Source organism: Falco biarmicus, chromosome 9, assembly GCF_023638135.1.
Source record: "Falco biarmicus isolate bFalBia1 chromosome 9, bFalBia1.pri, whole genome shotgun sequence".
In the NCBI taxonomy this organism is placed as follows: domain Eukaryota; kingdom Metazoa; phylum Chordata; class Aves; order Falconiformes; family Falconidae; genus Falco; species Falco biarmicus.
This window is the reverse complement of record NC_079296.1, coordinates 52,014,566-52,040,798: the sequence shown is the minus strand read 5'-3', so window position 1 is coordinate 52,040,798 and position 26,233 is coordinate 52,014,566. Positions and strand designations below refer to the sequence as shown.

The following is a 26,233-nucleotide window of genomic DNA, read 5'->3' as shown; positions in this document are numbered from 1 at the left end:
CCTTTGCCTGTCTTCAGTAACTCTTCCTGCGAGAGCTTTGTTTCTAAACCACCTGCAGATGCTTGGAAGGACACAGGAGAAATGCAAACTTACCTCCAAAGGGCAACAAGATCCCCAAAACACTGGGCTGACTCAGACTGTTAAAGCACCGACAGGCTGGTGCATCATTTATTTCAATTTGTGCCAGGGTTTGCTTTTTGAGGAAGAGCCCAGCTGGTGTCATTGCTCCAGGTGCCCCCAGCATGTCAGGCACGCTGCTGGACACCCAGCTGCTCACTCCGGCAGCATGCCGGGCTGGAGCGGAGCTGGTGCAAGGAATGTGCTCCCTAACGTGGCTTCCCCCAGACAGACAGTCGGAGCTGTGGGGAGTTGGAAATGTGCTGGTGTCCTGTGGAGGAGCAGTGGAGAGGCTCTGTAAGAGCAGCAGCTGCTCAAAGGCAGGGCTGGGGAGGAAAACGGCTGAGCTCAGGAAGAGCTTGTGGTTATGAGTCAAGGTGTCACAAAGCAGCATGTGAGGTGACACTTAGACCAATCTGAACTAAAGGCTTCCTGCCATCGAAACGTCTCATTTGGGTCACACTTGAAGCAAACCATGCTCAGCACAGCCACACAGCAACACCCTGCCTCCAACACATGACGGAGGTGTGCAACTTGTTGTAACAAGTCTGACAGTACAAACTCTTGGGGTCTTGGTGCCACAGCAGTGAAAACCCACACACACCCACAATCATGCCGGTATGTCTTCCTCCAGACTTTGATACAGCAACTTACCGGTATCTTTATGACCGCTCAAGTCACCTCTCTCAACCCAAGTCACTGCCTGAACGGGGAGCCTGGGATCAGCAGAGCCCCTGCCACCGCTGCACCGCTGCTGAGCCCTGCCACAGCAGTGCCATGGCGTCTGTGAGTTCCAGGGTAACTTCATTTCAGACAGCCTTAACTGGTCATGTTAACAGTTAGTAACTGGTGTTTACCCAGTATATCAAGTCCCCGATACCATGCTTACCTGGCTGTGCCCTGCATTAAAAGAGGGAGGAGACTTCACACTAGAATTTGGAAGTTGATTTAAAAATCCTCCTTGCCTGATGTGCAAGTCCATGGTATGAGTTTACGAGCAAGGCAGAGAGGGTTTGAGGCAGAGGGTGAGGGCTGCATTGCAACCATTGCCTCTGTGAAGAGATACCCAACTGAGTAGAGAGGAGATAGCACTGGGGGGAATACTGCAGGGAGTAAACCTAATTATGTGCCTATTAGGTTGCCAAGAGCTGGAGGGACAGAAGATGCTATAAGGTGAACACATTAGCATAAGACAACATCACTCATGCTGACAGCCCCAAAAAGGAGAGAGCCTGTAGCCAGAAGAAGCCACATCCAAACAACTAAAAACCCTGCAAATCCATTGTGAAATAAAGATGAAGTCAAGGAGAAAATGATTCAACCTAATTCAAGGACGAAGACAGGACTTGACGACAGCACCAGTCAGAAGCAGAAGTGCCCAGCATCTGTTAGGAAGAACAGACAAAAAATCCAGCTGCTCCATCAGAGAGGCACAGGTCTGTAATGCCCCACGCAGAGGTCCCCTCCCTGCCAGCGCTATGACTCTGAAATGCAATGGCCAGGGCTGGAGGGAGACAGCATGGAAGCTGTCGATGGGAGGCACATCTGGGGACAGGCTGGGCACACCATCGCCGCAGGGGTGGGAGGAAGGCTGGGAGTGCGGCTACAAAGCAGGCACTGCTCTGCCTGGTAACGGAGAAAATAAATGCACCGAAGACCTGAAGCAAGAGAAAGCTGCAAGGAGTTTCTACTTCGCATCCAGCGCTGCTGCCACTGAAATCGTCCAAATCCCAGCACGGCAGCCCCAGCGCCAGAGGCCGCGTCGGGGGGCTGTACTCAGGCATGTGTGCACCCATCCGAGGCAACCTCACTCCGGCATCACCCCTCTGCTCGCCAAGGCACCTGCAAACAACCTCCTGCAGGCAACACAAAAGGCAATTCTACTTGTTCAGCTTAACAACGAAGCTACCTTCAACTCCTCCCTTTGCCGGGCTCATTCGCTTCTGGGATGTAAGAGGGGAAGCCTCAAACGCATGTGAGCCCCTACTTCTGTGTACACAAATACTGCCAAGTAACTCGTGCAAGAACTGGGAAGTCTGCAGGCACACGATCGCAAGAGCACGCTGCAGCTAAACAACCTGAGCAGAAGTGATATGATTTACTGAGAAAACTAAGCTATATGTTCCTCCAAAAGCCGCAGATTTTGCTCCTGAGGTTTCTGCGCAATAAATCCCATTAGCGATAGGATTTACATGTTGAGATGAGGAGAGGTAAAGCAGGGTTAAGAGAAAGATAACACAGATGCTACTTCACCAGCCCCAGCTAATTTTCACACAATTCTGGTTTTAGATAAAGAGCCTTCCATCGGTTTTTGTACAAGAACAGCAATGCAGACTATTCAAAGGGCGATAACACACCACTCTCATGGCCAAAGCCACCAGCCTTCTGAACGTGCATCCTCAGGGAGCACAGCAGGGAGCGGGGATGTGCGTTCAACAACTCAGCTACCAGGCTCCATCTCTTCCCCGAGACCTTTCTCAGCTCCTGCTTTGGGGCAGACAATAGGACAAAATTATTTCGAGTGACTTGCTAATTGCATTTTGTACTATCAATGGATTATGTGCAGAACCAAGCAGGAGCAGACAGATTTATTCTGTATTATGGCTATTTCAGGGAGTTACAGTGAACACCGAACCCCCCACAGATTCAGTAAGGGACAACATTAAGGCTTTGTTACAGCTGAGCAAATGCTTAAGAGCTTCACTGAAAACAGATGAGCTGAAAAAACCTTAAAGTGTTTAACAGACCTGCAGCAGCCACGGATGGCTGTTTTCACAGCCCCATAAAATAGATACTGAAAAAAAGAACAAGAAAAACAAAACAAAGGAAATCCACTTTAGCTGAGATAAACTGCACCTGGGCACACGTACACACCCAAAAAAGCAACAAGAGGCATCTCACAAGCTATAATGAGCTCCTCTTTCCCAAGACTGTCAGGTATGATCATCTGTGAAACACGAATGTGAGCCGATGCTTCTTTTACCAAAACAATGAAACTAAACGTTATTTTTGAAAAGTTTATTTGAAGCTAAGTAAGGAGGATAACCCCAGCCCCTTACAACAAACCTCTGACATCTTATAATGCGTGCCAGAAGGGAGGTGTAACCTCTGAGCACAGCTCAGTCCTCCAGCATCCCTGTGTTCTCGACACTCCATCATGAACCGCCTGGCTCTGAACCACCACTCGCCCCTCGCTGCACTCCTCTGGCACAGCTACAGAGGAAAGGTTTGTGTAAATCTTTGCAAAATCTGAAACGGAAATGAGGTTGCTTGAATGAGCTTGTAAAGCAGCATCCTCTGGGTCTCAGAGCTCCAGCCAGGTAATATGCTGCCTTCACTGAAACAAGCAGGTGAATTTTTCAGACTTTCCCCCAAACGAATGGTCAAGTCTATGCAAGACAAGAGGTGAGCCCTGTCAGTCCACGGGACAGCAGCCAAATCCTCTTGTGAGCCCAATAACAGACTCCCCTGTTGCCCTTATGTGGCCTCAGCACAAACCCAAGCCCTTCTGCCCTTTCTGCACATATGTATATATATATATATACATGAATGATGTGGAAACTAGATAAGGATAACTCAAAACGGAGCTGCTGCTGCTCAGCTTCCCTGTGGTTTTGCAGAGCATGGGCTCCTTTGAGCTCTTCCCATCAGACAGACTTCATCCTGTGTCGGGACAAGGCTTCCCCCCCAGCAACGGAGATGATCCCCCTCTCCCTGCCCCCAGCCCTCTGGAAACCAGAATGCAGGATTTGGTTGCATGACTATAAATGGTGAATTGCATAGGCCAGGAAGGATTATTTATTTATTCATTCATTCCTCTGCACATGCAAAGCCAAATTCTGCCTGTCTCCTGGGACTATGTGCGAGAGCTAAGGGCTGCGGACCGGTCGCTGGGGTGAAGTCCCCAGGTATTGTCAAGTGCGTCATTTTATTGTGCAAATAAATCTTCCTGAAGCTACAAAAGAGGAATACATTTGGGACAGAGGCTTTATCACTGCACAGCAGCATTCTGAAAGCATGCCCACCTGTCCCTTCTCAAGAAAAAATACTAATAGTGGGTCTTCAGGTGCCTGCCAAACCTTTATGTACCACTTTATAAAGTGACACCCAGGGAGGTCCCTCTTACCTCCCCCTTCAAGCACTCTTTTCCGCTTTTCAGCTCTTGTAACCAAGGGTAACACCTGAATGGTCCCGGGCACTCTGATCTGTTCTTGGAAAGCATCAGGTTGGTTTTCTTTCAACTTCATTCCTCTGTTCTCCCTTCTCCCCGCCATGCCTGTTCATCAAGCTCAGCTCACCTCATTCCCTGGGAACAGGATAGCTAGTAATGAGGTGACTGGCACCTTTCAACATTTTTCCCTGGGAAGGACACTCCTCCCGGACACTGCAGCAATGTGTGACACTGGGCAGCACTGCGGTGCCATCTCACTTGGAGAACACAGTCCAGCTTTGCACTTGTGAAAGGGGTTTAGCCGCTGGTGTTGGTGGATTTGCACCCACCTACATCCTGGGCTAAGTCTGTGCCTTAAAAGTCATGTGCTAAATTTGTAATGCTTCCCTCCCCCACCCCTCTGCAGTACGGGTGTTTAAGAGGAGCATTGCTGGGCTGCTCATCCCGGAGGATGCTGTTTGCTTCCCACCCCAGACAGAGGCCAGGGGTGCATATGGAGGCTCCTAGGTGGTCCTGGCCCTGGTGGGCATCAGCTTGACAGCCCCTTGCAGCCTCAAAGGTCCCCCAGAGCACCAGCACCCACTGAAAGACGCGGCCAGTGCCGAGACCGTTTCTAGCAGCGCAATGTGACCGCCCCACAGCAGCACCCACTGGCTTGCCTGAGCTTTGTTTGCCATCTCAAAGCCCTCACGAGGGCTTAATCCTGTTTTTAGATCTAATCCATTAAACAAATGCGTTATCCCTACACAGATTTGCTTTTTTTACTGAGCTCCAGCAAAACTCTGTGTCAAGTCTCTCTGTCAGACAAGATTTTTGCAGTGGCCTGGCTGTGAGCACAGATCTTGGCAAAAAACTGCCTGGGACAGACAAACCCTCTGTCCTCCAGCATGCCTGCACGTAGGCTTGGCAACTCACCCCAGGAAACACACCCAAAAAATGACATTTTGTGCTTCTCCTGAACAGCATGACCATGCTCTCCAAGCCCTGAATGGTGCAGGAGGCACTACGAGCCGCTGCCGTGCAGCACTGCTCTCCTGCACGGCCACCAGACCCTCTCCAGGATATGTAGCACCGCCACGTGATTTTCTGTCCTGGAGTCCCTTGTTATCTCCCCAGGGTGAGAAACTGCAACAGCACTCATAGCTATGCAAAAGCCTGGTCTTTACCCATGGCCTGATCAAAATAAAAAGGGAAGACAGTCTGCTGAGAGTCTTCTTCTATCTTCTCAAAGCAGAAGTCTCCAGGATCCTTGCAAGCTAAGGACTCACCCCAGTCCCTTCTCCACTGTGCTCCCAGCTCAGGTTCAGCCCTCACTGCAAATGCCCCCGTCAGTCAGGAACGGGCCAGAGTTCAGCAACAGGAACAGCATCCTCAGCTTCACACCCACTAACGCCTGAGCACGGCACGGCAGGAGCGCGATGTTGGCCCCCCCGGGCTGAAGGGCACAGCCCCACTCGGGGTGCAGGGGCACACGGGCTGTGCTTGGGGCACGGGAGGTGCTGGCAGAGATGGCAAGCCCCCTGCCCAACTGCCTTTTCTGGGTGCTGAACCCCCGTACTATACCTCTCCTCACTTTCCCTGCATCTGTCTTGGGAGAGCCAAGCAAAGCTCTGCACCCTTCCCTGCAGGCGATGCTTGCCTTTAGCCAAGCTGCTGTCCCCACCCAGTAACTCGTACAGCATTTCTTCGCCTTCACCTTGATCCAGGTTCAAATCAGCTGTCAAAATACCGAGAGGTTTGGCTCCAGTTCCAGGACAGAACCCCCAAATCCTTGGCACCACTTTGCAGACCGAGCTCTGCACCGTTCTGCCATCGGTCCTGGACAAGGTCCCGCAGGAGGCTGCGCGCTCCCCTCTGCAGCAGCCTGCCAGCACTGCTGCCTGCCGGGGGGGGGGGGGGGGGTTAATAACCTGAAAAAACTGAAATAACACAAAAACGGAGTGATTCTGTGCTCTGCAGGACAACGGCCCAACGCTTCTTAAATAAAAGTCCTCGAGTTACAAAAGCATCCTGCAATTCCACAGACTTTTACAGCGAGAGCTCCAGCTGCAGGGTACCACGGTGCACCCCAAGAGCTGCGCGCCCACGGACGCCAGCACTGCCTGCCACGCTGCTGGGACCCCAGCTGCCGGCCTGGGACTGCCTCCTTCGGATGTCACACAACGGGCCAAATCCTGTCTGCTGCCACCTGAAGGCAAGGGTACTGTGAGCAGGTGAGGACCAAAGAGTCAGGCTCAAGGTATATATGCTATCTACAGGCTAGAAAAGAAGGGAAAGTAATTTTTTTTTTTATTATTTTCAACTTACAAATAGAGCAGAAGACGAACTCAGCAGGAAGAAATTCCAGCACTTTCCTTTTAATTGAAAATAGATCCATAAAATCCTGCTAAGTCTATTGGCTAATGCAAGCACTGGGGGGCAGCTTAAATACACTTCCCAAGGGCAGGGTACGTTACGTTCATTACATTTAAAAGTCACTGGGGTCTAAGTTTAAAAATAAAAACTACACATACGTTCCCTCCCCCCAGACTTCACCGAGTACCCACCCGCTCCTCCTGACCGCCTGCTAACACAGGAAACCCGGTTTTGGAAATGCTCCCAAAGAGAACAGAAGTAATGGTGAGTCAGTGATCAGATTTTCAAATGTGATGTGTCGGTGATCAGATTTTCAAATGTGATGTGTCAGCTCTGGCATAGTGGAGAGTCCTGGTGTGCTAAACCTGCTGATCACAGGAATTCCTACAGGTGGGAGTTGAGAAGAGGGATTTCTTCACATCCAGTAGATCAATGACCTTCAACAGTTATCAGGTCTCTTCACGGTTTAGAAAGAAAGAAAGAAAAAGGAGATGCCTTTAATTAAATGCCTTTAATCTTCCTACTACACAGGGCACTGCATAGCAAAATTATATGTATGTATCAAAAGTAAACTAAATTCAGACATCAAAAACCGCACCTGAAGGTCTGTAATAATTTTTTATCCACGCCTTTTCAATGCATTTTTCAGCCATGAGATGCCAGCGCATGGCAGGGAGCAGCCGTCACCAGTCCCCACTGCCAGCTGGAAAGCTGGGCCCCACCATGACATAGGACATGAGTCATGTCACTTCACGCTGAAGCAAAACAAAAGCAATGGGAAACTTGCTTTCTTTAAGGCTCAGCTGCTTTAAGGAGCTTGCTTTTTTTAAGGAATGTCTGCTCCAGCGATGTTGGGAAATGGGGAATGGGTCTGTGGGGAAACAGCCTTCCCCAGGCAGGGACAGAGGAACTCGCTGTCTTTGATGCCATCTACTGGGAAGGTGCCTCCATGACCTGGGACCTGCTGCTCTGCTGGAGACCACAACATGACGGTTTGCTCCGACGGGGAGTTGGATGCTGCAAGCGGGATGCAGGCTCGAAAAGGCTGCCCAGCCGAAGTGATGCTCTTTGGGATCCACAGATGCAGCGGGACTTGCACCAGCACAGCCCAGGTTTGTAGAAACATGCTGTACTGGTCCTGCAAGCCTGCCGATGTCCAGAAAACCAGCAGGAAGGCAGAGCCCAGGGAATGAGCACTGCCGTGGGAAAGGAGGGCAAGGAAGAGGCTGTAAGGTTTGACCTACGGGAGGTTATGGCCCTCCTAGGAGGGGAGAGGAGGGACCGAGCAGCCATTTGGGGCGGGAAGGGTTCCTCCGCCCCCAGCCACAACAGCCAGCGCAGGCACTAGTCTCCGAAATCAGACAATGTTGGGCTGTTGCCTGTAAATGACCACAGAAACAAGATTTGGATGGTATGTCTGGAGTCCCAGAGGATGGACCAACCTTCAAGTCCCTCCACAGCACCAAGTTTCCCTCCCCACCCGGCTGCCTTTCAGTGCAGCAGACGGGCTGGTTACAGGAAAAGAAGGCTCATTCACCTGCTTATTTCACATTACAACGTTTCCGATGCTGACGCCATTTCCCCCCAACATGCTGGTCAGATGCCACGCTGCAACAGCCCTGGCACTGTCTGCAGTACCCACATTACTGGAGGATGCTGGATGAAAACACTGCAAGACAGAGAAACAACACTGCCACGCTTTTTTGAGTCCTGGCTATTTCAGGAAGGTGTTAAACACCATATTTAATCTCCTGAAGGGGTTATTCAGGGGGAGGTTGTACATTTCCTTTAGGAATCCCAGCAGATGAGACCAAGATTGGCCCAGGGCTATTTTTTTTTTTTTTCCTCTCCTAGCAATTATGATTTGCAGATAGGAAATCCCTGCCAAGTGCCCCAACTACAGGGCATGTGCTGGCTCTGGATGTGGAGCCAGCACTGACTTGGAAAGCAGGCACAGCAGTCTCAGTATAAAGGACACTTCTCCCACACTGTCTTCTGAAATGAGCTGGACAATACAGTGACAGCCACGCAGCTTTCTGGAGACAGTGGCCTGTCTTCTCTGCAAGAGTCTGGCCACTCTAGGGAGTATTATATCCTGCCCCGAGTCTTCCTGTGGTTTTATAGTCACATAGTGCTGTGCCTTTGGAAACATCCTCTTTCCTCTTGCTGTACAAAAGATCCATAAAATAAGGAGAGGAAAAGAACTATCTACCCAGGGGAAGCAGTAAAAGTGATGGCAAACAACACGCGGTTGGTATGCAAACTGCAAACTCAGAACAGATAAACCGAATAAATAAACTTTTCTCGAATCTCCTGTCATTACTCAAAACTTCCCTGTTACTTGTAAGGACGGCAGGCTGAACAAGGCAGAGGAGAAGCCTAAGCTAACAGCGGGTCTTCATATTTCCATGTCGACTTCATCTCCAGTCCAATAAATACACAGTCCAAGCAGCTGGCCCGCGCATTACCGTGCCAATAGGTTGTTCGTTATCACTATTTGTTGCTTGTGCACAGCTTGGACATACAGCAGAACCAAGAGTTTTCACAGGGAGTAACAAACACGCCTGAGAAACTCACTTATTTGGAAATAAAACGCTTTGAAACAACACAGACCCTTAGGAACCCCTTTGGGATTTGTGTGACCGGAGTAACTCCAAAGCCAGGACCCACCTCCACGAAGGACAACCCATTGCTGGGGGGGGTGTTGCTCTGCAGGCTGGAGAGCAGCTCTCTGCCCCGTGCTCCTGAAGGGACATCACAGGGCAGAGTCCCCGGGGCAGCTGCAGGAGCCCACCAGGACCCCCAGCATGTCCACGCTCCTGCCCAGTCCCAGGCTTCAGCAGGGACCCGCAGTGAGCAGGGCTGAAGAACAGCCTCATCGCATGCAACTGCCTCTTCTTGCTCCCAGCACATAACGAAGCACAAGAAGAAAGCAAGGCAGACACACAGATAAAGAAAGAAAGAAAAACAGACAGGAATCTGGGGTGAAGAGACAGAGAAGGGAAAAAAAAAAAATGAGGAAAATGAAAAGATGAGCAAAGACTCCATGACCTGAGATGGAGTAAGGGGAGGAGGTGACTGAGTTCGAAAAAAAAAGGCAAATTCAGTGTATTCTGCTCATGGGGCAACACATATCTTTGTTTAACAGGTTTTGCTGCCTCCAGCATTCCCTGGGCATCTGCCACAGAGATCTGGGCTGACTCTCCATACAAACAAGTGGGATTGATTAAATTCTATCACACTCTCAAGGATTTCTATAGGCATATGTCCTATACATTTGCAACACAGAGATCCGGCCAAATTCCCCACAGAGTAATTGCTATAGAAAACTGGTGTTTTACTGCCTGGTCAATCTTCTAGGAGTTTCCTATAAAGATAGGAGCTCCTGGATTTACCTGGCAACCAGCCACTTTCCAGATGATGGCCACCTGGGATCAAGTCGGTTTGCTAACCGGTCAAGACAGCGCTGAATACTGCCGCAGTCTGCGCTCAGCCAGCCCCAGCCGAACACCACACCGCAGCCCCAACACCCAATGCAGAAATACTCAGACAAGGCAGAAACGCTCTCGGTTGCTTTTCGTTCCCTGCCGCCTCCTGCCAGTTGAGCGGCTGGTCCATCAACGCCGCCTGCCAGGCTGCCTTGGAGGAGAGGAACGGCTGGTAATCAAGTCAGCACTGAAAAGGTCAGGCAGAAGTAGAAGGACGCTGCCAATTACCCTCGTGTTTAAGTCGTTTCACCTCTCCGCTGTTTGCCGTGCCCTTGCAGAGGGCTATGAGATGGGGCTTCTCTCCAGCCACTCTCATAGGACTGCAGACTTTTCCATGCAAAAACCATGGGTGCATGTGAGCTGGAGCACCGCAGCTTTTCTGCACGTTTTTCCTTGAGCACTGCTCTCTTGGATAAAACCCACCTGGCCATGTTCGTGGGTTTTGCTGGGATGTAGCAGGGCCCTGGAGCACAAGCTGGGCTGGTCTGGCACTCCAGCCCCAGATTCCTCTCCACCTACATAATGGTTTGGTTTGCTTTTCCCCCAAACCTCTCCCTACACCTTTTCCTCAAGCTTGCAACACAGCTTGATTCCTCAGGTAAAGTCAGGAGGGCCAACACAGGCTGTCACCAAGGCACTCGGGGTTACAGCATCCTGCACAGAAGAACCAGGCTTTTCCTGGGAAGGGATGCCTGCAGGATGTCCCCACACCATCCAAAGGGGACGGTGTGGGAACGGCTCAGCCATCAGCAGCAAGTAGGTCCCACTCAGCAACTTCAACCTGTGCAGCAGATGATCCATAAAGGGCAGAAGAAATACACGCGTGGGCACGGTGTCAGCATGAGAGAGGGGACTGAGGGCAAGTTTGTGACTGCCCTGGTTTGCCCAGAGCCACCCAGAGATGATTTCTGCCCCCAGGACAAGGGCGTACGATGGTGGGCACTGCCTAAGAGCCAGCAGCACGCCGGCGTCAGGAGGCAATGTGCTCGTGTGCACCTACCGAACCTGGCAGGAGCAGCAACCAGGCTGGGGCCGGGACAGAGGTCTCCATCCAGACCCCTCAACAACCAGGATCTGGGCTGCTGACAAACCCTGCTCCTCGAGCCTCCCAACGCAGTCACCCTGCACGACAGTGCAGTGGCCCGCGGCCAGGCAGGGACAGTCGCTGGGATGACAGCGGGGACCTGAGCTGCAGGAACTGGGAGCTGCAAAGCTGTTTATCCATTCCCATCAGATCCAGTCGCTCCTTTCGATCCAGGAAGCATCTGTCTGGATGAAACGATGCTCTGCATTATTATTCAGCGTGGGTAAGTTTGAAGCGTTTACATGGCAAACTCCACCGCTTCCTTTTAATTGTCTTGTTCTTTTGGTAACAGGCTGTGCTTTGGCAGGGACAAAGCCCTTGAGAATGGCCATACTAGTACACAAGTGTGTGGGATAAGGGTGCCAGAAGAAGCAATTTTGAGCTAAATAATGTATGCTGCAGCTGGAACGGAGGGTCCAAGGCACTGACGGAAGGCAAGGAGGTTACTTCATCCCCCGCTCTGCAACTATCCTATTTACCATCTCCTGTAACACACTTCCCAAACCTTTCCAAGAGCCTCTTCGAGCAAATTCTGAGAAACTTTGTGTTTACGCGACATGAAAACACTCTCCTGAGACACAGCACGAATATTGCCACAGCGTTTTTTGTAGCTGAAAGGGATCCCAGGTCAGGATCTCAAGAATGCCTCTGCCCCTTGTGACTGGGGTGTGCAATGTTTTAAAAGCAATAAAAAAACCAGGAAGAAAGCAATACATGTGGGAGCTGCAAGACCTTTTGCAGCTCTTCAGGAGTGATGGGAAAGTGACGGCTTCAGCCGGAGAGGAACCAGACCTGCACATGGCTCTCCAGCCTGACGAGCCTGCCACGTACAAACGGCATGCTCCCTCCCCTCATCCACAGCCGCGCCGGAGCTGCTGCACAGCGGGCAGCACGAGCCAGCTGCAGTGCACTCCTAAACCTGCCTCCTGCTGCCAGACACCCAACGTGTATAATTTTTGCTGAGGCTTCAGCAGGAAACCGGTGAGATACAAAGACCTCAGGAAGCTGCTCTGACTTCCTAACACTCACGAGTGGCTGTCGGCTCTCACGTTCAATGACCTGCCTACAGAAGGGTTGAATGTGGAGCAGAGCTGGCACTAAGGGTACTGGCTCTGCCCTGGGCAGGTGTGGGGGGGTACATTTTGTGCTGCTGTCCCACTGTTTTCCCAAGCACATGCAAAGACGTCTTCCTTTGTTTTGCTCAGGCCAACCGCTTCACAGCTCCCAGGCTAAAAAGCACTGATGTTCCCTCACCAAGCACCAATCCCACACCATTCGATAGCTTACCCGAACGCTTCGGGACTTGGATGCATACAAAAATGTGACTCGGCCACCAAGGTGAGGGGCAGGCAGGGATGGCAGCATGGGAACTGGGAGCACGGGACTGTAAAGATACTGCTTTGACAGCCAGGGCACTGAGGCTGCCTGATACACCCCCAAACACACGTTCAAACCCCTCATCCCCCTCCCTCCCCAATTACGTGACCCGTCTAGAGCCTGGGCCCTTCCCGGTGACAGTGCAGCAGGACAGTGACAATGCAGCCTCCTGCCCGTTCGTATAAGAAGGCGTAGTACCGAGCTGCCACGCCAGTTCAGACAGGCAGCCCGATCTAATTGTGTATTCCACTTTCAACAGTGGCCAGTTTCTGACAGCGGTTTAGGAAAATGTAGGAGATTTTATATTAGAATTTGTGCCCTGAAGGAAAATTGCCTTTTGAATTTTATTAGCAAGAATTTGGCTTGTGTCTTGAAACAAAGGTTTACAGTGCTACCGAGCCCCTTGGACTGAAACCCTGCCTCAGAAGGAGTCAAAGCAAATTTTCCTTCTGTCTTCTTTGGACCATTATTTTAATCTTTCAGGATTTGTTGTTTGGGGTTTTGTGTGTGCTTACAACAACCCTAAAATCCCACGGCGCTTTAGAGTTGAACGGGAAATCAAGGCTATGCGTTTCAACTCCTGCGAGGCACGCTGGCCTGGACAAGGTGCTTTCTTTCATGGTAAGAAAAGAATAAATATTCAGCCAAAATGCAGCACAGCTCACAAACCCACAACTGCAGACAGGCCTAGCGATTATGAACTTGCTACAAAAAAGACCAGCAACAATTATTAAACTCCAGTCCAGGCGTTTTCCTCTAATATTAAATGATGGTAACAAAAGGGCTTCCAGGCCCATAGCTCTGCTCCTTCGCCTGCCTTCATTTTCACAGATTCTGCACAACCTCTCTTTTTCAGCAAAGCCTGTATTGTCCCAAAGGGATTGTCCTTGCTGTGCTGCTATCCCTGCTTCTAACAGAGGTTTTCAATTTCTATAAGGTGCTAGGATGGACAGGTGCTATCCGTGGCTTGTCAGAGGGAAACAGCCGTCGGCTCTCCTGTTCACACATGCGCTTGCTGCTATGACCTTCCCTGCACGGGGAATTTCTAAATACATAACGCCTCTCCTTACACGCAGGAAAAAAACCTGCAGATATGCTGGAAAGAGAAAAAATAGGCGGCTCCTGAAGAGGGCACAGAACGAGCTTTGTCCCCTTCCCCACGGCACCGACAGCTAAAGCTGCCTACGAAGGTCAGGTACTTCTTGCCTGCAAAGCAAGTGGAAGAATAGCGTTTTGACGGATTCTGGCTGATTTTCGGCCTGTGCCTCCCTGCGCTCCCATCTGCATTCCCAGTTCCCACGGCCTCTGAGCAGTGACAGTGAAAATAGCCAGAGCAGCCCAGGGGCTGCGCGGATGAACTCCCAAGTATTTAGATTACTAAACCGCATAAATCCAGTCGATCCTCTGCCGCAGGAAAGGGTTCGGGGTGTTAAATAAATAGACAGTAAATTTCAGTGGATTTGGTAAAATTAGGATTGTCATTACTTTTCCATTCCAAGAAGACTAATCTGGGTTATAATTATCCCAGCTACAGCCAGTCTTTTCAATAGCTCGTACACTGATAAATGAAGCATACGCTCTCACAAATGCCTCTCCTTCCCCTGATGTATGCAATGTGTTCCAGATGGATGGAGAAATCATTTTTTTTCTCTTACACTTGCTAAGTTATTTCCAGGCATCCAGTGGGCCAGAGCATCAGCAGGTGTAAATCAGCAGAGCTCTGCCGATTTACTCCACTCCTTATAGCGGGTGAGAATCCAGCCCTCTATTTCTAAACTTAAAATAACGTATTGCACATAAGTGGTCTTCCCTGAGCAATGTCCCGTAAATGAGCGCGGTACAAAAAAACCCCACCAGACAAACACAAAAGACGGTAATTGCACAAATCACTTTGGGCAGGCAATGCAGCGTGCCTGTCAGCTCCTGGAAAAAGCCACCTTAATTAGGCTGATTTAAATGCAGACAGGTTTTTTTTCCCCTTTCAACTGAGGTCTTTGTACCCGCTTTGTAGAAACAGGAGTTGGCCTCCGAGTCCTCAGCCAAAACCTGTCCTTTCGCTCCACTAATGAGAGCCAGGACAGAGGGAAGAGCAACCTCAGCAGAGCCTGTGTGAGCCAGCCCAAGGGAGACCGGCACCTCCGACGCCTGACGAAGGGAGACAGAGACGCTTTTGAGATGAAAAAGGTCAACGCCGCCCTGCGGAGGAACGGATTCTCCCTCTGCCCAGCCATGCCATTCCCCCGTGGTGCCAGGCTGTTCGCAGGGCACTGTGATTTCCCGAGTGCTGCCCGGGGCCAGCTGGGAGCCCATCTGCAGCAGGGCTGAGCCCACACAGATGCCCCCGCCGCAGCCGCGGGCGGTGTTTCCAACATATGTTTACACGTAATGCTCCAGAACTTTCAAGCGAAGCATTGTGAGTGACTGACCCTGTGGCCAGCGTTAGTTTTAACCTCTGTGCCTCTTGTCCATCTGCCCACAGTTAAGGCAGGATCTCAAAAGCTCTGCTCCAGAAATAAATGCGTTAATGTTTGTATTTAGCTGCCAGGAAGACAAGAGTAGAAAAACCCACATGGAAACCAACGATTGTCAAGGGGGAAAAGTTGCTCTGTAAGCTGCCCTACATATGAGGCCATGTCTGCTCTGTGCAATGGAGAGATGAGGATTTGGTGTGGGGAAGGGGATGTGAGCATTTCATTAAGGACTGCTGCTCAGAGCGAACGCACGATATGGTCGAATTCATGCCGTAAAGATCCTGCATTTTAAAAGATGGTTATCTGAATATTATTTGGTAACTTGTGCTACATGCAGCAGCACTGGTCATCGCTGTGTGTCCACCAGTGCCTCTAGCCGCCATCTCACAGCCCTCAAACCCACTCCCTCTTCCCAAGTAAGTCACAGAATCATGGAATCACTTAGTTGGAAAAGACCTTTTAAGATCATCAGGTGTAACCGTTAACCCAGCACTGCCAAGTCTGCCGCTGAACCATTTCTGTAAGCACCGCCTCTGTGCATCTTTTAAACACCTCCAGGGCTGCTGACCCCACCACCCCCCTGGGCAGCCTGTGCCAGGGCTTGACCACCCTTTTGGTGAAGATATTTTTCCTAATATCCAAACTAAACCTCCCCTGGTGCAACTTGAGGCCATTTCTTCTTGTCCTGAAAGTCCTCTGCACCCACCTCCAATTCTGCACGTCAAACTACAGGGTGGCTATCTAGGGACGTGTTTTCAAAGAGATGCAGCTTTAAAAGCATATATGCATAAAAATACAGTTTTGTACAAAACTACTGTATCATGAAGCTCAGGGGCTGTGGAGAGCAGGGTGATCAGTCATGCCAAAAACTGCAGGAAGGGACTTTTCAAAGCAAAAGCCCATTTGCTTTGGTAGAAGCCAACTCCCCACCTCTCTACATAGTTTAAAGATGACAAGGAAGGCGAGTGTTTGCTAGAACATCTCAACCAGCAAGGAAAAATAAACAGCTTCATCTGCAAAAATAAAAGCCAGTTCTTCCAGTGTGTACCTTGCTTTCATTTATGTCAGCTCCATTAATGCCCTGTGAAATGATGGGTCTGTAGTGGAGCAGCTGACCTGCAGTGGGACTGGCATTCACCGCTGGCATACACAGGATTTATTCCAGCTGTTCAGGTTTAGGTCCCTGCCTTTCACACGGTTACTCCAGTTAGGCTGTACTTAACAAAAAGCATCAGGGATCAAAAGCTAAGAAGTTTCACGGCCTAGCTGCAAGCAGAGATTTGTCTTTCAGAGAGGCTTCAAGCTCTCATGTAAAAAATGGCTAAAACACAGAACGACTGTCCAAGCCCCTCTCCGGTCCATATATTCAACCCTAGCGTGGGAAGGGAACCCCATTCCTGACCCGGCCTGAGCTGCCATCTGCCTTCCAGGGGCTCGGTCGATGCCAATGAAACACCTTTGCAACCTCAGCCTGGCCATTTCCCAGCAGACAACCAGGAATATCCTCATGCTTAGTCAGACAAATCCTACGCAAAGGCTGATGAAGTGAAAAGCAGCTCATCTGCGCCTGATGCTGCGGCAGGTGTCTATAAACTGGCTTGTCAGCAGGAAAAGTTTCACTGCTGTGATGCCCTAAAAGCACGGAAACCCCAAGAAGGGCTGGCACACCTGAACACTTTCCAAAGTCTCTAACCAAACCAATCTGTTTCATATCAGATTAGACACCGATATGGCAAAACTCCTCCTCTCTTTTCATTATCATTGTTGGTCCAAAATGCCCAGCAGTACGCATGAAATCAGCCCTTGACATAGTGTTTACACGTTTTTTCAGCTTCATTTGGGACTCAGAGACCAAACATTGCCCACGGTTGTGCTTTAGGCATCTTTGCTATAACAGCATTATAAATACATAATGAGAATTTAAAAAGCAGAAGGAAAACAGATAATGGAGACGCCCCGTCTAAACATCACACTTAGCTCTCACCGTCTGGAAAGAGCTACAAATTCCAGCATGCACTCATCAACACCGAGGTAAAGGTGTCCTCATTAGAAGAGCACAGGAGTCACCTGGCAGCATCCAGAGGAAAAAAGACATTAAGTTTCAGAGGAAAATTGCCTGCTGCATTTTTTGCACACTATCAATTTGAAAGGAGACAAACACCCTTAGCACAGAAGCACGAAGAACTGGGTTCAAGTGATTTGGATTTACAACAACAACAGCAAGGCCATCCATGCTACTTGAGTACAGAGTTGGATCAAATCCCTGAAGGTCAGCCTGGGCAAAGCTGCTTCCAAATGTCAGAGACCTGAAACCAAGGGAGGTCATTCAGTACCTGGCCATCTTGGGTGCTTCCATGGCCACCATGAGCAGTAGCCACGCACTTGCAAGTCTAAATCATGCAGACTCAACCCACAACCATGACTAGTATCACCAGCTATCACTGGGTAGGCTGATGGTCAGACCTTTGACTGCAGCTCAACACCTTTTAGCACATCTAAAAGGAAACAAAACTGTTGCATTTATGGGGCAAGCTCTGCCTGGATGGGACCTTTTTTGCTCCTATCATCTCCCCTCGAGTTACACACTGACAATGCTCCCAAAACCCTTCTCTGACATGTGGCTCCGATCCTTCTCCTCCATCTTTTCTTCCCCATTCCCTCGTTCCCCTGATTCACAGCCACAGGGAACGTGCCGCCTGATTCTCCATTGACACATGCGTTTAGCACTCCTGCGGGGAAAGGAACGAATCTGGAAGCTTTTCCAGCTTCCCCTCTGGATGATGTCACCCTGGGAGGGTGCCAGCCTGGGTTACCAGTGGAAATCCCTCACTTCAGGGTCAGACACCCTCCTATTTTTAGGCTTGATTTCAGTGTCACGCAGCCAACAGCCGAGCTGAACAGTTCACGTTATTCAATGGCAAACGCCTGCCGGAGCTGGAACAAAGCTCGGCTTTGTGGCAGGTGAAGGGGCTCTGCAGCACAGGAGCCCCTTTTAAAGGCAGGCGGCAGCTGTTTCGCTCGGCACGGTGCTCCGGCAGTTCATGCCAAGATGAAAACCACGTCAAGCTCCCACCCTCCACAAACTGCAACTGTAAACCCAAAACCAGGGTCTGAATTTGATCTGGCACCGCGGAGCACTGCTAGCTGCACCCTGCCCCACGTAGCCCTCTGGAAATTCGCACAGCGAGAAACACATCCCCTCCAGTACAAACTGGGAACTGGCAGCGTCCCAAGGGGTGGGGAGGGGGATGGGGGAGAAGGGCCTTGTGGCTGCAGCGTGCAGGGTATTGTGCAGCCCACAGCCTGCGAGCTCACATACACCCGCTCAGCTCTCCCCAAATTCTCGTTAGTGCTAAAATAACTCTTCCCGTGAATTTCCCTACTTGCAGCACATGGATCAGCCAATGCCTGTGTTGTGCTTTGGCCATTTAAGCAAGTGATGCGCTGCTGCAGGTAGGGCTGGTCCCCACCAAGATCTGCCCGGTGTGCTTTAGGATGACAGGACTTACAGCTACAGGTGCCCAGCTCCCGCTGCGGAGGCAACCCAGGGACCAGCTCGGGTGTTTGTTTGCTCGGCTGCTGTTGGAAACGGGGCAGGCTGACTCGCAGCCCTTCTCCCTGCAGGAACGCAGCAGCACAGCCACATGCACTGCACAGCCAGGCTGCCCTCCGAGGGACAGGCTGCACAGCTCTGCGCACTGTGTCTGCTGTGTGCGCTGACAGCGGCCACAACGGGCTGGGAGTGAGTGGAAGCTGGCAGGGCAAACCTGACACTCCCTCCTCCCAGTACACCTCAGGGGGCACTCAAAGTGCAACTGGGAATGGAAAAGCAAGCGGAGCTGTGAAATAAAAGCATACACTGGCACAGGGAACATGCAAGAGACGTGGCCAAGAGCACCCTCTAAAATGACGAGCGAGTCCCTGAAAGCGCCAGAGAAATTATATTTACACAGGAAGGGGTCTACAGATCAGGAGCGGCACTTAGCAGAGTATTAGACCAGCTGCTGATGTGGGGCCATTTTAGACTTGGTCAGAGTGGAGTTAAGAAGAAAAGGAGAAAGCTTTTGAGAGGAGCTGTGGGTGCCTACAAAGGGCGACAGGGTGTGCAGCAGCTGCAGCCAGTGGCCAGTTCCCCAGCCCTGCTCCCCACGGCACTGAGACCCATCCCTGGTTTTAGATAAGCCTATGGCTCAAGTTTAAAGAATCAACACAGGATGCAGACCCCATACAACAGCCCCAGCCCTACAGGCTGAAAGAGCTTGTGTTCGGCAACCTGTGAGCATGCAGGGCTGAGGTGTAACCATACGCACTGCTGACAATGAAAACCACAGGCAAGGACGAATCGTCATCATTTCAGGGCAAAGTGTGAACATGAGTCACATCCCAGCACCAGCTGCAAGCTGTCCTCACCCCCAGCGAAAGGCACTGCCCAGCGCTGGCAGCACCGGGAGCGCTGCTCTTCACCCAAACCCCTTTTCTCACATCACACTTACTCCTGCCACAGCACTCACCGATGGAGCCACTGGAGTTTCCCAGCGCGTGCAGAAGACCTAAAGCTGGCACTGCCGGCTGCTTTCTTTCAAACTCTGGGCAAGCCACCTCGTGCCTCTCAAGGGGGATGAAAACCAGCCGCTGGCCCAAGCCCAGCAGGAGCAGCTGGGGGGGCAGCAGCGCCCATGCCTTGCAGCTGCTCCCTCGGCCTCAGCAGGCTGGCGGCTCCATTCCCACGCACCTCAGAGGACACCTCCCTCCGTCACCTCTGCATGCCTGCAGCAGGGTCCCCAGCAGGGCTCTGGAACCAGCCGCGATGGCTGGTGGTCCTCTGAGCACCCCACTCCCCTGTGACTGCGCGGCCGTGTGCCCCAGCAGACGGCAAAACAAACAGGGCCCTGCTTGGGATCTCAAGAGCAGAAAACACACCAGGGACTAGGCAGCCACCCTGGCTTGTTGGTTAAACTCACTCTTCGAGGAAAAAACAAATGTCACTAGATATGCCTGCATCCACGGGCCACAAAGTGCAGCGTTAAAGCACAAATGCCCGGTTGTTTTGTGCATGCAGGGTGCCAGCACAAGGTACTGCCCCTGCACTGCGGCTGCTGAGCGTGTTGACACTGCGAGCGAGAGCCCAAGCCAGAAGATTAAATTTCAGATACCGAACCATTTGCTCCGAGGGCGTTACATCAGCAGCTGGGTTGGCCTGTGCCTCTCCTTGGCTTCTCTCTCCCTTTGAAAATGACGCTTTGCTTTGGTCTTATCGATCAGAGCGCTCTCCCCTTCCACCGCACTCCCCGTGCTGCTGAGAGGACTCCGTGCACCAAGCTAGCCAGGATGACATTTAACTACAGGAAAAAAAAAATATGCAGAGGAGAGGAACCTGTGTTTTTAAAAAAGGAAATCTCTAGTGAAACCACAATTGTGTAGCTGTCCCAGCTGTGCCATTTCTGCAGCACATTTCAACACGCTCATTAGGATTTTTACGGAAATAAAGTAGTTAGTGATTGGTATGGTATTCATCAACGCTGTCAAATGCTGAACAAGCTAATACAGCTCAGCATTCTGCAAGTGACAAGTGTTGAGAAACACTGCGGCGCTCAGCCAGCTCCCAGGACTGCTTCGCTGTGGAATTTCTCCACTGCAGCCTTATGCTGGTGCTAAGAAAAGGGCCCTGAAGATAGAAATAAGCAAGGACCTGCTCCCTGTCCCGTCTCACAGCCTGCAGTGCTCGGCCTTGTACCAGGGAGGGAGGCCAGGGGTCCAGCAGGAGGTAGAGCTGGGCCTGTCCCACCCAGAGCCTGCGGGTCCCCTCAGAACGACAGCTCGGCTGCGGCCACGGGTGTCTGCAGTGACAGCGGGTGCTGACGGGAGAGATGATGCTGATGAGAGAGATGAACACACTCTGTGGAAACCCTGGAAAGCCCCTGAGCTGCCTCCTTTCAGGCAGTTCTGGCACCACCACCTCAGCTCATGAATTATCTATCTGCAGAGAGGACAGAAAGGCAAAGGTGTTGGATACGCAGCTGCCAAGGGCTCTGGTGTCGCTCACGCAGGCGCACGACCATGTCAGGTGGAGGACGGCTGCCAGCCCAGGCTGAAAGACCATGTACTACCCAAACATCACAGCACCAGAGCAAGAGAATGAAAGCAAAATGGTCATTAGCTTTGGATGCTTTTCAGAGAGGGTCTGGAAGCAGTTTAGTGCCATACATCAAGCCCACCTGACCCACGTGCCCTCTCAGGTCCCACTGCCTCTTGCTTCTAGTAGCAGATACTGGTACCACCCCCTCCTCTTTCAGCCCTTTATTTATCAGCTTTAGAAGAGAAATGGAAACCTTTCAGACAGCTGTCTCTGCCAGTGCATGTGTTGTGTGGATGTCAAGCAAAAGGGGAAGCAAAACTGCAGCACAGGCTGATTCGGTCACTACCATCTTGATTTGCAAAATGCAAATCGCTTCCTTTCCTAGGTGTTTGAGATGTGACAGCTGATCAGGGCAGCACTGCTAAGGAAAAGTCAGTGCTTAGACAGGTAGAGAGCAGAACTGTCCAGGTTGCGGAGTGATACTACTCTTCCTCACTGGCCTGATACCTTCCTCCCTTATTTGTCCTTGCTCCTGCTCTCATCACAGACTGATCTCTTTTCTGATATTCAGGCCAATTTTTTCAGAACAGCACATGAGCATACATACAGCACACCTAGCCTGGCTACATCCTGAGCCCACACTGCTTCCTCAAGGTTTATTATGGTACCAACGAATAAATTAACCTGCTCATAAACAAGCCCCAGAACTCCCATTTCTCTTTTAGACTGAAGATAATTAAATTTACACGTTAGCTACGATGTAGCAGAACCCCTTATTCCCCCTTGCTCCTTTCAGGTCTGTTTTAGCCCAGGTATGATCTGCATTTACAACAGAATAAAACACAACAGAACAGAACAGTCCAGTTGAAAGGGACCTACAATGATCATTCAGTCCAACTGGTATTTCTAATATCAAATACTTTACTGGAAAGTAAACACTTGGCTATGTTCAGTTAAGGAAACAGAAATACCCAAGACACACAAAAGATGATTCTTTAGGGTCAGAAGGTAAAATCTTCCGCTTCCCAAGTTCACCACTTGTAGTTTAACAGGAACATATTTCCAATGTAATTTGTTATTTTGCATTGCGATTGGCTACACCCTACGCTGCAAAGTGGATGGTTGGATTGTAGCACTGTCCTACAGCAGCGAGAACTTAAACCTTTTCATAGTCCACCATACCTAAAGCACCAGGTACTAAAACTGTAATTTCTGTGTCTGGACACTTGAATGTACTAGGAAAATTTAAGGCTGTCATCAGATGAGTATGCATATGCTAAGCTACTGCAATATTTACTCTGAACTTCCCCTCCAAAGCTGATTCAAAGATTACGGTAACCAAATCACGGTTGATAAATTGATAAACACACGTGAAGATCCTCACATGGACAGAGCAAACTGTGATTTGACTGTGCAATAAATGGTGAACAAGACTATGCCTTAGGATTGACTGCAATCAGCTATCATGCTAAAATGAAAACTGACTTACTGACACCAGGTTTTAATAAACATTGCCTAAGACGTCAACTAACGTGAATTACAGTACAGCTTTTTACAGTGTAAATATGGGTTGGAAGTCTTTCCATTTAATACTTGAAAGAGGCTTAATTACCAGGACTGTGAGGCCATCAAAACGCCTCTTGTTCAGCTTCAGCACAAAGGGAGTGCCTCCGCCTGTTCTTTCTCATTACGCACTTCTGGTATGCTCCATCAAGACCCAGGAGATGTGAACAAACTAATAAAATTGTTCATCTCGGCTGTGGTTAGCAATGCAGTGAGCAAGAACGCGAGGGTGGAAGGATGCTGCTTCTCTGCAGAGCAGTAAGATGTGACTATTTCTTTACAAAAGGTGTCATGAGCTTTCATTTACAGTGACAGCTGTGAATTCATCTATGGGTGGGAATTTTATTTTTTAAGAATGATTTTATAACTTCATTTAGGAGGTTATTATAATAACCTAACCTCGTTTTCTCAACCGTTAATCATTTGACAGTGGCAGCCTAAGAGACTTCTCCTCTGTCACAACTTTTGTCTTGATTGCATATGGATTTTTATTCTGGCAAGCCAATTTCATATAAATCTGTACAAATTCTGTATGTTTTTTTAATCAGATAAGAGGCACAGATCACATGCCACTTTATTAAGAAAGTCAGGATAATTATTCTCAGAGGATAATTATAAAGTGGGGAAACTGAAGAACAGCAACATGAAGTAACTTGACCCAGTTCTCCCAGAGAACAGAGGCAGAGCTGGAGAGAGATGACAGCTCTCCCAGGCCTCCATCCTTTTATCCTCCATCCCTGGAGTATCCTTTATGTCCGTAAAGAGGCAGCTTAGGGATGTTGCAGTATCAGCCACGGCCATCAGATAAATCCCTAATCAAACAAAGAAAACCCCACATGGGCACTGGGTACTACTGCCATCAATACTACTGGCTACCGCCACACACCAGCGACGGGAGGTTCTTTACTTACAAATCAAGACCTGCAAATAACAACATGGAGAAAGGGGTAAGTAATTCTTCCACCCTGCCAAAAAACACCTGCAATTTGACACACTGACGCACCTGAAAGCTGATTCCGATGTTACAAGGAGACAGCTGGAAAAGCCTCAAAGCAATTTTTCTCTGCTCTAACTTGCATGCTACAAAGGAATGAGGATATTACACAGCGTTGCAGAATCAATAGTTATTGTGGAAATTATTGGTTTGATGTCAAGGCCAATTAGCTGCAAGTGGAATTAGCACATACCCTTGTGAGGGAAGACATGTACATGTTCTTCCCTAGATGGGAAAGATGCTGGCTACCAAGGGCCTCCCCACAGGTGTGCACAGAAACTTCGTAATTAGCATCAGGTTTCCCAATCCTGCAAAACCTAACACCAGCTTCTTCTCTTGGCACACAAGAGTCTGCAGCAACGACCTGATCTGTCCTGTATATGGGACAAACAGAGTGGGCAAACCTGCAGAGCAGACTGACCCTTTGCATTTGGATTTTACACCTAAGAGAGGCTATGCTTGGCCAACCCAGCTACTCACCCCGTGTCAGAGAACCATGCTGGCTGAGATGGACTCAAAATATCATCTTATCCCTCCGCCTTGCCACCGTTGCCCTGATTTGTGCCAACTGAAATTTTATTCCATGTTGCAGCTAGGATTTATTGCATTTCGTGGACTAATCTATGCTATGCCTGGTTTGGCTACTGAGAAAGAGCTCAACACTTGAGAACGAATCCTGCTGGAGAATAAAATGCTTTAGAGGAGAAGATAAGTACAGATGCAGGAGTGAGGAACGTGCAAAATCTGTCATACTAAAGGAAACCAGCTGCACAAATTTTATTAAAGATCCAAAAGAAGCAAGACAAAGGAGCTAACTTTCAGGACCTCCACGCAAGGTGGTGTAAAACTGAATGGTTTTGCAGTAGCTTAACCCGCGCTTTGAATCTCACCGTGGGGGAGGCCAACACTGCAGAAGGCCTTGCAGAGCCCAGGAGGGAGAGAGCCCAGGGAGGGAGGCAGCCCTGGGGCTACACCGGCTCTCCGTGCACGCCCCTTCCACGCCTCCTCTGCACCCTGACTCGCCTGCCAAGCCAACCACCCTCACTCTGCCTTCACAAACGCAGTCAGTGGGCAGCTGGCACCCACCACCGCTGGCACCGAGCAAGGCGGCACCCACACCGCCGAGAAAAAGGCTCCTGCAGCACTGCAGGCTGTCAGCTTCTTGTGCCCAGCGGGAGGATGCCTGCCCTGCGCACGACCTGTCCGCCCCTACCTACTGCTGAAACCTCTGCAGCAGCAGCTTAATCAGTTCTTTCCACAAAAGGCTTTCAGGGCCAAAGAGGACTTTTTCTTCTGGCTTGCTAAAGCAAGTAAGATGGACCACCTTGCTTTGCAGCCTGCAATCTCCGTGCGATCGCTGAAGTCCCTCTGAAATACAATAAACAGTACAATAAACCTTGGCTCATGTGTCATCTTCTGTGCTACATGCATAATCCTTGGTGGCACGTGGTGGGCAGCAGACCTCAAAAATGTTCATGTAAACTGCATCGACCCCTGAAATAAGGAGAGCTGCCCTGATGCACACCGCTGCACAGGAGGTGACAGCATCTGCCAGCTGGGGACAGCATTTAGGTGAGGATGGAGGGGCACAACAGGTTCCCTTGGAGCTACAGAACAAGACGCAAAATGCCTTCACTGGGATAACTTGTGCAAATAATGTCATTTCCATGTATCCAGCAGTATGCAGTGAAATGCACCTGCAACAATTCTTCGGGACAGCTTCTCTGTTATTTTTTATTTAATTTTTGAAGCAGCTCTGCATCTGTTTCGCTGAAGCAAGGCACCATTGTTAGGGTGGAAATGGAAAAAACTACTCACAGCTGTAGAAACACAGAGGCAACTCAATTGGGGTGATCACCCACGTCCTGAGCTGCAAGACTCTCGTTACTGAAATCTGTGGAAACCCCACCACACCAACGCTCAGAAGCTACAGCAAAACCCGGATGCCTTTGTGCACTACACTTTGGCAAAGACAGCCTTAGATCCCGGGCAGGTCCCGAAGCTGTGGCTAATGCTGAAGAGCATGTACTAACGGTGCCATCCAGAGGTACGCGGGTGTAGCACACAGCTCTGTGTCAGCAAGGACTACCACAGATGAGAAAAAGGGGACGTACGCACAATCTCATAGATCAGACTTCAAACTAAAACCTCCATAAAATAATCACATTTCCTGTTATTTTTAATTTATCTTGCCCATCAACTTTCATTCACTCTTTTTTCCCCCCCATCTCTCTCAATACTCACTGTGTGTTTTGATTTTCCATATATACTAAATCAGTCATTCTTAAAATTACGTACATCTCTGACCTCTCTTGGCAAACAAGAGCTATTTCATTTCACTCACAATTGCTACCAACAGGACTGGCACCACATGCTCAATTTAGAGACGTTCGACTGTATTTCAGTGCCATACAACAGTACACGATTTCTCATCACAGCAACCACACACTGAAACAGGAACTGTAACAGTGGAAAGCAATCTTTTTTCCCCCACCTAGAACAGCTGATGACTCCCTTTCAGCTGTGAAATCATGACT

General features: G+C 50.0%; 1 protein-coding gene across 6 annotated transcripts in view; it reads right to left on the bottom strand.

Moving 5' to 3' along the window:
* LHPP (phospholysine phosphohistidine inorganic pyrophosphate phosphatase) overlaps positions 1-26,233 on the bottom strand; it is a 90,745-nt gene that overhangs the window by 33,525 nt on the left and 30,987 nt on the right. Inside the window, exon 7 of one of the 6 annotated variants that reach the window (XM_056351879.1) lies at positions 6,654-7,100. The exons of the other annotated variants lie outside the window; for them this stretch is intronic. Within the exon in view, the coding sequence (XP_056207854.1) occupies positions 7,073-7,100 (28 nt within the window). The 3' untranslated portion in view covers positions 6,654-7,072. Of the gene's footprint in view, positions 1-6,653; positions 7,101-26,233 lie in introns of those variants that run through there. 6 annotated transcript variants of the gene reach the window in all.